This window comes from Mangifera indica, chromosome 9 (assembly GCF_011075055.1).
Source record: "Mangifera indica cultivar Alphonso chromosome 9, CATAS_Mindica_2.1, whole genome shotgun sequence".
NCBI classification, from domain to species: domain Eukaryota; kingdom Viridiplantae; phylum Streptophyta; class Magnoliopsida; order Sapindales; family Anacardiaceae; genus Mangifera; species Mangifera indica.
In genome coordinates this window covers 11,165,482-11,179,931 of record NC_058145.1, presented here as the reverse complement: position 1 = coordinate 11,179,931, position 14,450 = coordinate 11,165,482, and the positions used below count along the sequence as shown (strand labels likewise).

Sequence of the window (14,450 nt, the reverse complement as noted above, 5' to 3'; positions counted from 1 at the left end):
GGAAGGGAGAATTCTTTTCTTTGATAAAAATAATGTAATGTTGTTACTAGGAAGAGGCACTTTTTAGACAATTTATAAGTGTTCAATTGCCCTCCAACTCTCTTCTAATAACTACCCTCAACAGTCAAATTCAACCGGGTCAGGTGGACCCGGACCAATAAAAATTATTAAAAGTATTTAGATTATTTTTCTAATTAATTTTCTTCTCATGTAAATATAAACTTGTCAAGAGGTTTTGTCTAATACAATGTTTTATACCTTAAAGAAAGTAACACTTTGTCTATATAGATTTTAATAACTATTAAGAGTTAATCACAACATTGCCAACAATAAAACTAAAAAGTAATTGTCAATCCTAAAATATGGAGGTGCTGATAGTGAGATTAATGACACGTCAAAGTGAATAATCAGAAAGAGAAAATATATTTTTTGAGATGTAAGTGTAATATTTTTAAACCTTGAGAGGGACAACTGTTAACTTTAAAATATAAAAACTCTAGATGGTGAGATGAAAAAGTAATTTTTTACAACTAAGTTAGGAAAAAAATTATTAGTTTTTAAAACTAAAGTGGAAAAAGAGAATAAACTATTATTTCTTTAAATAAAATTTCTATCTAACATTTTTACCCCTGACAATAATAGTTAAATTTAACAGACAAATGAGTATTTAATTTTTTTAAAGTTTATGTGTGAAAGTTGAGGATGCACTAAACGTTAGATGAGAATATACCTTTCGGGTTTTCTGTTTTTTTTTTTTTTTCAATCAAGTTGGAAACATTTCTAATAGGCTTGCATGTTAGCAGTGCTTTTTATGGTTCTAAAAATCAATGAAAAATTTTAATAAAGCCTTTTGCAAAAAAAAAAAAAAAAAAAGATTCATATTTAGAAACAGGCTTTTGTTTTTTGTTTTTTAACTTTGAAAACACTTATACTATCAAAATCAATGAAAAATTAAAATAAAAAAATTTTCAAATTTATTGGGTCATTTATATTCCCTCCTCAAATTAGTATTTTTGCTTTAAAAAAATATATCTATTGTTTTATATTTTTGTTTTTGTTGTGATCTGAAGTCTCACATCGCTCCTGTTCTGTCTACTGAGCTTGTATATAAGCAGGGGCCAGAAACCCTTAATTCAATAGACGCGTTTTAAAGCAGTGAGGGTCTAAAGCCTAAAACGGACAATATCTGTTGGGCTGTTTATAACACGTTATCAGCACGATAGCGATGTGGGGTGTGTTGTGACCTAAAGTCTCATATCGCTCTCGTTCTGTCTACTGAGCTTGTATATAAGCAGGGGCCAGAAGCCCTTAACTCAATAGACGCGTTTTAAAACCGTGCGGACAATATTTGTTGAGCTGTTTATAACACATTATCAGCACGATAGCGATGAGGGGGTGTGTTGTGACCTGAAGTCTCACATTGCTCCCGTTCTGTCTACTGAGCTTGTATATAAGCAGGGGCCATAAGCCCTTAACTCAATAGACGCGTAATAAAACCGTAAGGTCCTGAAGATCAAAGTGGACAATATCTGTTGATGGTGGTCCATGCAGGTTACGAACCTGCGGGGTTGGAGCCTGAAGCTCCCCCCCTAATAGACGCGTAATAGAAACTGTGAGCCCCTGAAGTGACAAAGCGGACAGTATCTGTTGAGTGGTGGCCCATGCAGGCCTGAAGCCTGCCCCTCCCTTAATAGACGCGTTTTAAAGCAGTGAGGGTCTAAAGCCCAAAGCGGACAATATCTGTTGGGCTGTTTATAACACGTTATCAGCACGATAGCGATGGGGGGGTGTGTTATGACCTGAAGACCTGAAGTCCCACATCGCTCCCCGTTCTGTCTACTGAACTTGTATATAAGCAGGGGCCAGAAGCCTTTAATTCAATAGACGCATTTTAAAGTCGTGAGGGCCCGAAGCTTAAAGCGGACAATATCTGTTGGGTTGTTTATAACACGTTATCAGCACGATAACGATGAGGGGGGTGTGTTATGACATAAAATCCCACATCGTTCTCGTTCTGTCTACTGAGCTTATATATAAGCAGAGGCCAGAAACCCTTAATTCAATAGATGCGTTTTAAAGCTGTGCGGGCCTGAAGCCCAAAGCGGACAATATCTGTTGGGCTGTTTATAACAGTTTTCAAATATTTTTATGTTTTTCTTTTTGTTCTTTTTTAAAAATTTAAATTCCATCCCTTTCTTTCATGGAAGAAAAGAAGTAAGAAAGGTTGTCAAAACTCAAAAGAAAGATATTGATTTCACGTTTTTTGACTGGTTAATGATCAAGTTTTGTTTCTGTTGAAAGATTTTTTTCTTCATGACGCAGAAGGGGGTTTGGTAGAAGAGAAACTTATTTTCATAGGATAAGAGGCTGACATATCAAGCCAATGCTCCCAAAGGTTACCCTCTAACCTCTCTCCACCTCCCCCTCTTCTCTTAAGTTAGAATCTAAATATTATTGTAGATCCTTGCCTACAAACATGGGATTTTCAGTCAAGTGGTCAATTAACATTATATTTGAGCAAGCTTGCCCTAATGATCTACTGTTCTAATCCCTTGAATGTTAGTATTCTATGAAAGCAGAATCATGTTATTTTGCTGCCCTTTCAATGTTTACTGCCAAAAGTTTCCAAGATATCTCGTTCTTATTTTTCATAACTGGCTAAGGCTCTTTTGTGATCTTTCTCTTATTTTTGAATTTTGCCTAAAGATCTTCCTCTCTTGCTGTGGACATCTGTTCCTCCATTGTAAACATTAGTTCTCATTATTACTATACTGTTCTTTTCCTTTTAAAAAAAAAAAGGGTAAAGTTCTATATTTTCGAAAACTTGATATTCTCTATGCAGAGTTCATCATTTTGAATAAGCTCCATTATTGTTCACAGTGTCCGGTAAGGAGATTAGCCCCTTAGGGCAGCTGCACCATATCAAAAATTATGTCATGAGAAGGATACTCAAAAAATTAGGAAAGTTCTTGTGGAGAGAGCTGAAATGGGGTGAAAAGAATGGCAAGAAAAGCAGGAGCATTGGTAGGATTGAGAACTCTCAAGTACTTAGCTCTACCTTTTATTTTTTGAAAGAGAAGTTTTGAAAAAATAATTGAGCTGATTTAAATGCAATAATGCTCTTTCAGTTGTATATGTATGCTTCATAGGTTTATCAACTGTAATACATTGCTGTACTACGGATTTTTGTGTTCTACTTTCAGGTGGCATCATCTCTTGCTTAGATTCCATGCTTTTACATGTCTTCCTTTGATGAAGGATGAAATTCTTGAAGTGGCTGGGAAAATATACAAAGCAGGAATGTCTCTCTTCGTAATCGAAGACACAGAAAAAGAGTTTTGTCTCCATAGGTTTTGCAAAAGAAATTGCGAGAGTCGCTCAAGGTGTGCAATGTTTTGCTTTAAACGATACCATTTGTTCTTCGTTTGCATAAGATGCTTAATACAAAATGTTTTCTGCGGGAAAATATTATTACTTGCCAAAATTTTCGCATGCTGTTATTTGACTTATTTCAATAACAACCAAGGATGCTTTATCAGCCTTAAAGAACACATGATTTTCTAAAATTTTTTGGGGAGCCTTGAAGGGCAGGATTTAAGGGACACATGTCTTAATCAATGGGTGTAATTAATTTTAAAAACTTATCCCTCCTCGTTCTAAGTTTTAAAAAGTTACATGTTCTTTTTTAAAGTTTATTTTTCAAAACCAAACTTTTTTGACAGTCTTCTTTAGCCCACGAACTCTCTTTCTCGACACGCTTTCACTTCGACCGAAATTCCCCCGTTGTTGCTTCGTTGTACATGAAAACGAAGAGCTGAAATTGTTTTTTTCTAGACAAAGAATCGTCTTTTCCAGCCAAGATGAGTCCGAAAGAAGGGAGAGAGAGAACCAAAGGGTGCCTATTGCTAGAGAGGGTGAGGTTTCATAGGAAAATTGAAACTTTAGGGGGAAAATAAACTTTTTAAAATTTAACCTAAAAAAATTATTAATTTTTTAAACTAAGAAGGAAAATAATATAAATTTTAATATTTTCTAATATCCCCTATAATTAACAAATTTTATTAAATTTAACGATTTATAGGTAAGTGTTTAGATTTCTAAAACCCCACATATGTGTGTGAAAACGGGGCTAAACCTTGGGTGAAAATAAGTTTTTTGACCTTCTTAATTCCTAGTTTTTGCCACCTATAATAATTGAGTCATAAAGATAAACTTCATATATTAATTTAATTGAGTTGATCATAAGTAATATACAAAAACTATTGTCAAAAATACATGTACTCATTTTTTTGAAATATTATAGTATAATAATGTTTTATATATATATATTTTAATACAAAAATAATATGTTATTATATAATTAAATATTAATTTATTTTTAATTTAAGATCATTCAATTATAATACATTATCTATATATTTATTCATGTACTCAGAAGAATGCATATAAGGTTTTATTGGTTTAGTATCTATTTAAAAAAAAAAAGAAAACCGAAAACCAAAGTAATTGTATAAAACCTTAGGGGTGTGCATGATATTTACCTCCTACTATAAAAGTATTATATAGTAAAATTAAATCAACCCTAGGTGACAGGCCGCCACACATCATCTTCTTCTTCTCTGCCTTGAAATTTTACACTGAGGCGGTATCTCTGCTCTGAAGAGCCACCATCACAGGCGGCACCGTTTCTTTCATCCGAAGGCGTCACTAGCGGAAGAGCCTCCATTACCAGCGGCACTGATACTAGCACACACCGTCACAAGCGGCAGGTAAGCAAACCTATTTCTCTCGACTCTTTAAACTATAATTTCAGCGTGATTTGTGTGTTAATCTTCTTTGTTCCTATCGTACGCAGGAAAAAATGTCTTGTTTTTGTTACTGTTGATCTAATCACTATATTTACATTCAAAATGTTATTTTCAGGAAGAACAAAAGGGAAACGATTGATTGAATCTTTTTTTTTTTCTAATTTTCTGTGTTTGTGATGTTTTTAATGAAGTTTATTTTATTATGTAGTAAAGTAGTTAAGTTTATTCTTTGATTGTTGTTGATCAAAATGTTGCAGAAAATAAACTTTTGAGTTTGAAATATGGAGTTAAATTTTTTAAAATTTCAATTTCTTAGTTTTTATTAGTGTTTTGTTCAGTAGCTTGTGTTGCTGTTTTGCATGTCCAAGTCTAGTTCTTTTCTTTAGCGGTAGTTTAATATGGTGTTTTGATAGTCTGGCATAACTGAAAGCAGAAGTCTTGCATAACATAGTTTGCTAGTACGCACATACTTGGCGTTACTGTACTTGGAGTTTGTCGATGTTATAATGCATTTTAGGTTTATTTTTTATTATCTTTTGGTTTCCCTTCAATAGAAGGATGAATATTTGCGGCATTTTTTATAGATTGTTAGCTTGGTTTTTAGTTTTTTCTGGATCCTTGTCAATAATCCAATTTTTTACTTGCAAATTTATACTTTCTTATAAAAATAGTATGATATATTTTAGGGAATGCTTCAATACCAACATCAGAACTTTGACCAGCCAGCTAATCTAAGGGCTGAGAGAGCCAGTGTTTTATTGCTTCTATCATGCTTTAAGTAGTAATAGTTTTGTGTGCTCTTGTCATGAATAGATTTGGATTTCTAATACCATGGTGGCTTGCAAGCTATGAATATATTGTTGTGTATATATATTCCTCTGCTGTTTCTAATTACTTTATTTTCTTACATATTACCTTTTAAATCTTCACAGGCAAGTGCTTGAAGATGGTGCAATATAATTTCAAGAAGATTACTGTTGTTCCTAATGGAAAGGATTTCATTGACATCATTCTATCCCGTACCCAACGTCAAACACCGACTGTTGTTCATAAAGGATATGCCATTTCTCGGCTCCGTCAGTTTTACATGCGTAAGGTAAAATATACGCAACAAAATTTTCATGAGAAACTGTCTACAATCATTGAAGAGTTTCCACGTCTAGATGATATCCACCCTTTTTATGGAGACCTTCTGCATGTGCTCTATAATAAAGATCACTACAAGCTTGCTCTTGGCCAAATAAACACTGCAAGGAACCTCATCAGCAAAATTTCTAAAGATTATGTGAAGTTGTTGAAGTATGGTGACTCGCTTTACCGTTGCAAATCTCTAAAGGTTGCTGCTCTTGGTCGAATGTGTACTGTAATAAAGAGAATTAGTCCTAGTCTGGCATATTTAGAACAGATCAGACAACACATGGCAAGGCTTCCTTCAATTGATCCAAATACAAGGACTATTTTGATTTGTGGGTACCCTAATGTTGGAAAGAGCTCATTTATGAATAAGATTACCAGGGCTGATGTGGATGTCCAGCCTTATGCTTTTACCACAAAGTCACTCTTTGTAGGTCATACTGATTATAAGTATCTGAGGTATCAGGTGATTGATACCCCAGGTATTTTGGACCGGCCATTTGAAGATCGTAACATTATTGAAATGTGCAGTATAACAGCGCTGGCACATCTACGAGCTGCTGTGCTGTTCTTCTTGGACATCTCAGGATCATGTGGATACAGCATTGCCCAGCAGGCAGCTCTTTTTCACAGCATTAAGTCTCTGTTTATGAACAAACCCTTGATTATTGTCTGTAACAAGACTGATTTGCAGCCACTGGAAAATATATCTGAGGAAGACACGAAATTGGTTATGGAGATGAAAGCTGAAGCATTGAAAACTGTGATGGCTTCAGGAGGAGAACTTGAAACTGATGAGGGGGTGCTATTGACCATGAGCACTTTGACTGAAGATGGGGTTAGTTTGGTGAAGAATGCAGCTTGTGAGAGGTTATTGAATCAAAGGGTAGAAATGAAGATGAAAACCAAAAAGATAAATGACTGTATGAATCGGTTTCATGTAGCAATGCCAAAGCCACGGGACCAGAAGGAAAGGCCACCTTGTATACCTCAGGCAGTTTTGGAAGCTAAAGCCAAGCAAGCAGCTGAACACGAAAAGAGGAAGACAGAAAAGGATTTGGAGAACGAGAATGGTGGTGCTGGTGTATATTCTGCCAGTCTGAGAAAGAATTATATCTTGTCCAATGATGAATGGAAAGAAGATATAATGCCTGAAATTCTCGATGGCCACAATGTTTATGACTTTGTTGATCCAGATATCTTGTTAAGGCTTGAAGAGTTGGAACGGGAAGAAGGTTTTAGGGAAATAGGGGAAGATGATGATTTTGAACAGGATGGTAATGAACTATCCCCAGAAGAGCAAGAAGCACTGGCAGAGATCAGGAGAAAGAAAAGCTTGCTCATTCAACAACATAGGATCAAGAAAAGCACTGCTGAGAGTCGGCCCACAGTACCTAGAAAGTTTGACAAGGAAAGGAAGTACACGACACAGAGAATGGGGAGGCAGCTATCATCTTTGGGACTGGATCCTTCTTTGGCAATGAATCGTGCCCGCAGCAAGTCTAGAGGCCGTAAAAGGGAGAGGTCACCTGACAGGGGAAATATTAATAATGGTGATGCTATGGATATGGATGTGGACCAACCAAACAAGAAGCTGCGGCTGAGGTCCATGTCCCGGTCAAGGTCAAAATCACGACCTCCTGGTGAAGTTGCCCCAGGAGAGGGCTTCAAGGACTCTGCTCAAAAGGTCAAGGCAATCAAACTGGGCAAGAAATCTGTTAAGAAGAGGAACAAGGATGCTCGTCGTGGAGAAGCTGACAGAGTTATTCCTACATTGAAACCAAAGCATTTGTTCTCTGGAAAACGCTCCATTGGAAAAACCCAAAGACGGTGAAGTTCAAGGTATATAACTCATGCATTGATCTTAATTAATTTTTTCCAGTATCTATTTACCCATCTTCAGCTCCTTAATATCTCCATGCTTAGGTGTTTATTGTATTACATACATATATAAATACGTGTATAATTATTTTGATCAATAGACTTGATCTTCTTCTCTAATTGTTTAATTATTCATACCGAGGTACTAGTTTAAGACTATCATTTTATACCAAGCGTGTCAGAATAATCTTCCTAATTATTTGTTTGTTGTACGTTTATAAGGGCTATGTCGGGCATCCTTTTCAGCTTGTCAGCTATGGTATGGATATGGCTTTCGCTCTTGCAAGTGAGAATGGTGTATGTCCAGCAGAGGTGCTTGGATCATAGTACTGTACCTGCTGATCAAAATTTTGGCCTGAGGTTTTGACCTTGGAATTTTTTTTCTTCTTTTTCTCCTGAGAATTTCTTCTGTTACAGAAATTTTGAATCCGGATATTCTCTAACTTATGATGTTGCCTTTTTAAGTTTATAGCTCAAAGTCTTTAATGTGACTTGGTGAGCGATTTCCTTGATATTTTATTTGAGATAAAAGTTGTCAGATTATTATACTGTCATAATTGCGTTGTCATTTATGTTGCCCTGGTTTATTTCCATTGAAAGCATTCAAAATATGGCAGTACTGATTCTGAAACAAGAAAAATAATATGCTTTGAATGCTTAGAGCAAACTAATTAGAACTTCTTGCGGAATCCAGCTCAATTTCCTCCGTCTTAAATCAAAGAAAGCATGTCCATTATCGGAGAGGCTATTCTGTCAGCCTCCTTCCATGACCTGTTGAAGTTGAATTCGCCCCAACTGCTTTAATTTGTGCGCTAAGAGCATATCCAAGTTGGACTCAACAAGTAGGAGCGAATACTGCTGAAGATTCATGCAGCGCTTTAGGGTGCAGAGGATCAATGAGTCTGAAAAGATGGCTTGTCGAGCTTCAGAACTTGTTGGTTGATCGCCCTGGAGATGAAGGTAGCATAAGTATGGTACTTGAACTCATTCCCACTTTTTATAGAGGTTTCATTGAATCCCTTAATTTCAATTCTCTGATGAAGTCTAAGATAAAGAAGATCACTATAAGGTTGTGAGAGATTGCAACTGTATTTGAAAGAGAATTCAGGGTCTGGAGGGTGGACCAGCAAAGTCGATGAAATGTAAATGATAGTTGTTGTAGAGTAGTTTGCAGCTCAAAAGAAATTCTACTTGAGGTACGGATGTCTCGACAAATAACTAGTGATTAGATAATTCCTCCTATTTGATACTTCATGAGAAAGAAGTTTTTTCAAATCAAATCAACAACTAAGCTCCCACCAAAAGGAGAATCAATCCAAAAAATTCTGCAAGATATTTTCACTGCTAATAGCTGAAATGCAATATTCCAATTCTGAATCCATCTCTAATGATCAATTCAATTTCCAGCACTTGTTCAATGAAACTAATTAGTTTCACTTAAATTAGCATTTATTGGCTTCACTTCCCTTTTGAATTAAATTAGAAACCAGCAGAGAAGCAAACAAAGAAATATTAAAACACCAAAATATATTTGAATTTCAGCTAAAATTCTGCAATTTTGCTTTTATGGCCTCATTAAGGGTATTTTTGTCCTTTCGTAAATAAACTTTGGTTATTTTTGGAATTCTTCGAAAAGTTGCCATTTGTGAGGGAACCCCTCATGACCCCTCATCCAAGAGTCAAACGAAACTCGCCTAAGTCGTAAACAAAAAGACAGTGAGAGCAGGTGAGGGCAAAACAAATTCCTCAACCACAACTATCTCTGAAATTTGAAATTTCTCTTTCCCGCGCTTTCTCGGCTTCCAAACGCCGGTAATCGCATCACTACTTCCTAATTTGACTTCTTTTGTTCATTGAATGTCGGCATTTCTGTGTTTGGCCTCGGAGAACCCAAGGACAAAACAACGGAAAACTTTATTCAATGCGAAAATTCACCATCTCTTTGGTTTTTTTTTTCCTCTCTTTATGCACTTGTTTCTTTGAAAAAATTAAATGAGCTTGTTTTCATTCTTTGATGCAGATGGAATCTTTGTACGTGAAACTCTATGATAGGTTCAACAAATTGAAGGTATCTGTTTCTCTTTTTCTTTTCATCTTTGTGTTTTTGTTAATTATCACCGAGAAATTAAGGAAAAACGTAGGAAATGTTTGTCCTTGCAGATTTGTATTAGAGAAAACAAGAAGCTGGTTTTATTATTATTTTTTAATTTTGTTGTGATTTTCAGAAGAAAAAATTCAGTGAATTTGAGGAAATTAGTAAAGATCAAGAATTGAAGTTTCTAAAATATGTGAATGGTACGTATTCTTCAGCTTAGCTAGGCAATTTTACAAATTATTGAGTTTCTCTTGTCTTGATATATTAAACTGCAAGAATTAAGCGCCACGAATGAAATGGAAATTTTGTGCATCTACTAGATTTGATTGTATATTATTTTGAAAATAAGTTTGATTGATTATTGGAAGCCAGTTGTGAGTTCTATCATCCGCACAATTTATGTCAATTCATTCACTTCTGGGCTGACAATTTTAAAATATATTGATGCAATTTCTTGTCACCAACTGGTTTATGCAATTTGTGTCTTGCACAATATAGGCTTAGATAGCAGCAATAGAATCTAACGAGACTTTGATATGTCTACTACTCCTGTGGGATATAAATATAACTTAGATAAAACAAAAAGAATGAAAAAGTCACTTGTCGGAACAGCTTGGGCTTATTCAGAGACATTCCTCGTGTAGAATTTTTGCAGGCTGAGGATTACCGTATAACAACTTAACATATATGAAGATCTGAAGTTACTGAGCTTTCTCAAGAAATCCTGTTAAATTTTCTGTTCTTCTCTTTGTTTTTGAGCTTGATGTTGGGGCCTATCAAAGGGCTTTTGCAGCATGTTTGTATTTTTAGGTTTTGTTAGCTCATAAATGTGTTTTCATTGCTTCAAAATGCAGCTTCTAGATATTTCAGTTAGTGTTGTTTTGATCATAAGCATTTATCAACTGCTTGTGTCTGTTGCCATCTTTGTAAGCATGATGATGACACTCTTAGTGTTTGTTCCTCTTTTGTAAGTCTTTGTGGATGAAAGAAAATATATTTGTAACACAGGTTTGTGTGACACTGCCAATATGATTCGAATTATTAAGTTTAAACTGGGATATTATTTGTGTCTGTTTAACTTCATGAACCGAAAAAAAAAAAGATAAAATTTCGCTTCATCTTATCTCTGTATAAAACATATGAAATGTTTGTCGAATTTAGTGGTTTTTCTTTTTTATATCTGGTTTGCCTTATTTACTAGAATTATAGGTCAAATTCAAATTTTTAGAAATCCTCAGTATTTTACTGTTTAATTCATATCATTGCAGCTGCAGAAGAGTTGATAGAATACTTGAGAAATGAAAATGACCAGTTACGTGCTCAAGTTAACAACTTGAGAACTGAAGTGGACTCCATCAGGCATCACTTTCAAAGCTTTCCTTTCTTTCTTTCTTTCTTTCTTTTTTCTTTTTTTCTTCTTGTTCTTCTATTCGTAGCTGCCGCTTCTTCTTCATTTACTCTTCTATCAATAACAGAACTCTGCAACATATTTACTTTCATTCCAGGTCCACCAACAATGAGCAAGTTGTTGAATACCAAAAACTTTTAACAGAAGAGAACCAAAAGAGTAAGAAATAAATGAGTTAATTTAATAGAATTTTTATGGTTAACTCTTCCTGTAGTGGTAAAATTCTGCACCTCGAGAACCCTACCTCATTCCATCTGGATACATTATATTTATATGAAAAATATCTCATGCTTATGAATGAAATAGAATTGATTCTGGGTAAGAAGGTTTGTGTGATGCCCAAGGTCTTTGATAATCATTGGTTTAACATATTGTTTACTATGACATTTCAAGTTGATCAAGTTATGTAAAAGATTCTGCTTTTAGTTTATACTTGGATTCGCTGTGAATTTCTTAGAAGATCTAGCTGACAGATACCACCTCGTTATGTAGGTTAAAACATTTAAATAAAAAATTACTGAATCTGTCCACTTTTGAAGTACTGAATGGCAGCAATTTGATACCCAAGCCTTTAAAAGTATTGGCTAGCAGCAATGTGTCCACCTGCAATTTGAACTTCAAATTGCTGCCACATTTTTTGATGAGTTCGTGTCTGAGCTCATTATTTGCTTTTGCCTTCAGATTCAACTTTTAGAGATTGTATCTAAATGGCTCTCTTGATGCCCAAGCTGTTTTTCTTATTTTTATGGCTCATGTCTTAATATTGTTTAATCATTTAGGGAAAGTGACTGATTAGAGTGTTCTTAAAGCTCACTATTTGTTGTATATGTTGGAAAATTATTTGTTAATTTTCTGGCCAAGTGTTCAAACCATGTTCATTGTTGAGGGTCTAACAAATGTGTAGATAAAGCTCTGTCCGAAGAAGTTGAGAGGCTCCAAAAGTTTAATCAAGAGAGAATTTCTTCATGCTTGAAGGATGACAAAAATGATTACATGCAGCTAAATACTCCTGAAGGTGCTCAAATTGCACCCGTAAAGTTGCCCATGAGCTCCTCTAAAAGAATGACAAGAAAGCGTAGCAGGGAAATTAGGACTGAGAGAGAAAGTACAATTATGCCTAGTTCTGGTGGCCAAGATGGTGCAATTGCAGGAGAATCAGAAAAGGATTTATCAAAAGAAACTGTGTCGAGTGGCGCTTTTGTATATGATCAGCTGGTATGCCATAAAACCCTATGCCTTTTGTGCCAAAATAATTAATTTCCTCTCTGACTGTTGTACTGTAATTTCCAGCCAGAATGCTGCAAAAGAGCTAACGACAAATCAGGTAGGTTTTGAAATTGAGACGTTACATCTTTTACTTGCACAATATGTTATTGGTGTTAATTTTTTTTTTTTTTTTTCAATTTAAGGTGATATACATAACATTAGTTCTGCCAACTGCCTTTTTCAAGCTCTTGTTGAATACTTAGTTGGCATGAAATTATCTGCACTTATCCATACTGATGGAGTAAGCATTTCAGCTCTGCATCAATCAAGTGGTAATTCTTAATTCTGGAATTCTTTCTAGTTACTTGAGTCTGCTTTTTCTCTCCATTTCAGTTCTGCTTAATTGTTTCTTTCCATTATTTCCAAATGTCATTTGAATTGTGTATTTATGTTTAATATTATCCAAATTAGTAAAGATCTTATTGGATGAAAAGGAAATATACATGAGTAGGAAGATACAACTCATTATAAAATCTTGAACAAAATCCAAAAATATTGAAATTCCACATCAAACCTATGAATGGGTAAAGTGAAGGCTATATTTTGATGGTGTGCTGTCCTAATTTTTTAGTATTCAATCCAAGGGATGGAATATGTACTTGGAAACAAAATCTTCTCTTGGGACACAAATGAAGGAATTTGAGTTTAGTTTAAGACTAATATCAAGACGGCTTTCCCATAAAAAGAGAGTCAGCTTCATGCTTACATGGATCGTCATATCATCTATTGTTCATAGGATACATTCCATGTGCATGTATAATCTTAACTGACACTCATGTACGGGCAATGTCGATGTGATATGAACAACGAAAGCTATATATAAATTGTATTGGAGCTTTTGTAGGATCAGTTGCTTAACATTGCCTATTGTGTGAATAACAGGTTACTCATTCAGTCTAACCTGGATAGAAAATGTAGGCGGGAAGGAATCGGAGCTGCTCTACCGTGTAGTTTCTCTAGGAACATTTGAGAGGGTAGCACCCGAGTGGATGAGGGAGGTCCTAATGTTTAGTATAAGTATGTGTCCGATATTTTTCGAGAGGATAGCCCGTGTGATCAAGCTACATCGCTAATAGCTAATTCTGCAAATTCACAGGCTCGTGTATTTCCTTTTAGATAGCGACGCCGAAATGTTCCTTTTTCTACTTGCTTTAGCATATGTGAAATTATGTAGTAAAATTTGTTTGTCATATTCACACAATCATGAGACTTGAACCTCTTTTTTCTGATATATTTTGATCATTTAGATGAAGAATATTTCAACTTAACCCTTTTAGCAATTTGCATGAAATATAAGTATGTCCTGGATCATGAAGAAATTTGTTCTTTTTTATTTATATTTAAAAGGGATAATCGAAATATCATTAACTGAAATTTATATAATCGTGTTTCATTTTACTTGATTAAGCTTGGATTGTCAATCCTCTATTTCTTAAATGGCGAAGGGTGTATAAGTTTATCTTTTTACTTCAAAAATAATAATTTAAATTATAGATGGATTGTGTTATTGGTAGACTAAATATATATTTATTTTAACGTATTTTATATTAAAAAAATACAATTTTTAATATATTTAATGTTTTAAATAGTTTTGCTTGATAGTGATTTTAAGTAACCTTTTTGATATATACATTAAAATAAGAAGTAAATTAAATTATCCATCAGGGTTTGGTGTAAAAACATTTTTTACAGCCTGTAAATGGTATAAATATCTAAAAGTCTCACTACATAAAGATAAAATAATAGTTTTATTATTTATAAATTAAAAAAAAAAGTAATTAAAAAACTCTTTTACATATTAGACTTAAATGTTTAAATGTGATGTGTTAATTTAAACTTTTTTTCAAATTAAATTTAA

General features: G+C 34.5%; 2 protein-coding genes across 3 annotated transcripts; both read left to right on the top strand.

Annotated features, from left to right (window-relative positions):
• Nucleotides 1–4,571: 4,571 nt before the first annotated feature.
• On the top strand, nucleotides 4,572–8,380 carry LOC123226113 (nucleolar GTP-binding protein 1-like). Its single transcript, XM_044650598.1, has 3 exons — nucleotides 4,572–4,769; nucleotides 5,741–7,784; nucleotides 8,046–8,380. Exon 2 carries the CDS (start codon nucleotides 5,755–5,757, stop codon nucleotides 7,774–7,776), a length of 2,022 nt encoding a protein of 673 aa, XP_044506533.1. The 5' UTR covers nucleotides 4,572–4,769; nucleotides 5,741–5,754; the 3' UTR covers nucleotides 7,777–7,784; nucleotides 8,046–8,380.
• A 1,138-nt stretch (nucleotides 8,381–9,518) lies between these two features.
• LOC123225407 lies at nucleotides 9,519–13,907 on the top strand. Of its 2 annotated transcripts, none has more exons than XM_044649347.1 (9): nucleotides 9,519–9,549; nucleotides 9,844–9,891; nucleotides 10,049–10,118; nucleotides 11,187–11,277; nucleotides 11,424–11,485; nucleotides 12,231–12,541; nucleotides 12,617–12,650; nucleotides 12,736–12,864; nucleotides 13,475–13,907. In XM_044649347.1, exons 2-9 carry the CDS (start codon nucleotides 9,844–9,846, stop codon nucleotides 13,663–13,665), a joined length of 936 nt encoding a protein of 311 aa, XP_044505282.1. In that variant the 5' UTR covers nucleotides 9,519–9,549; the 3' UTR covers nucleotides 13,666–13,907. The 2 variants fall into 2 exon arrangements, with proteins under 2 accessions (XP_044505282.1, XP_044505281.1); XM_044649346.1 differs by having other exon boundaries at nucleotides 9,544–9,635.
• Nucleotides 13,908–14,450: the final 543 nt, after the last annotated feature.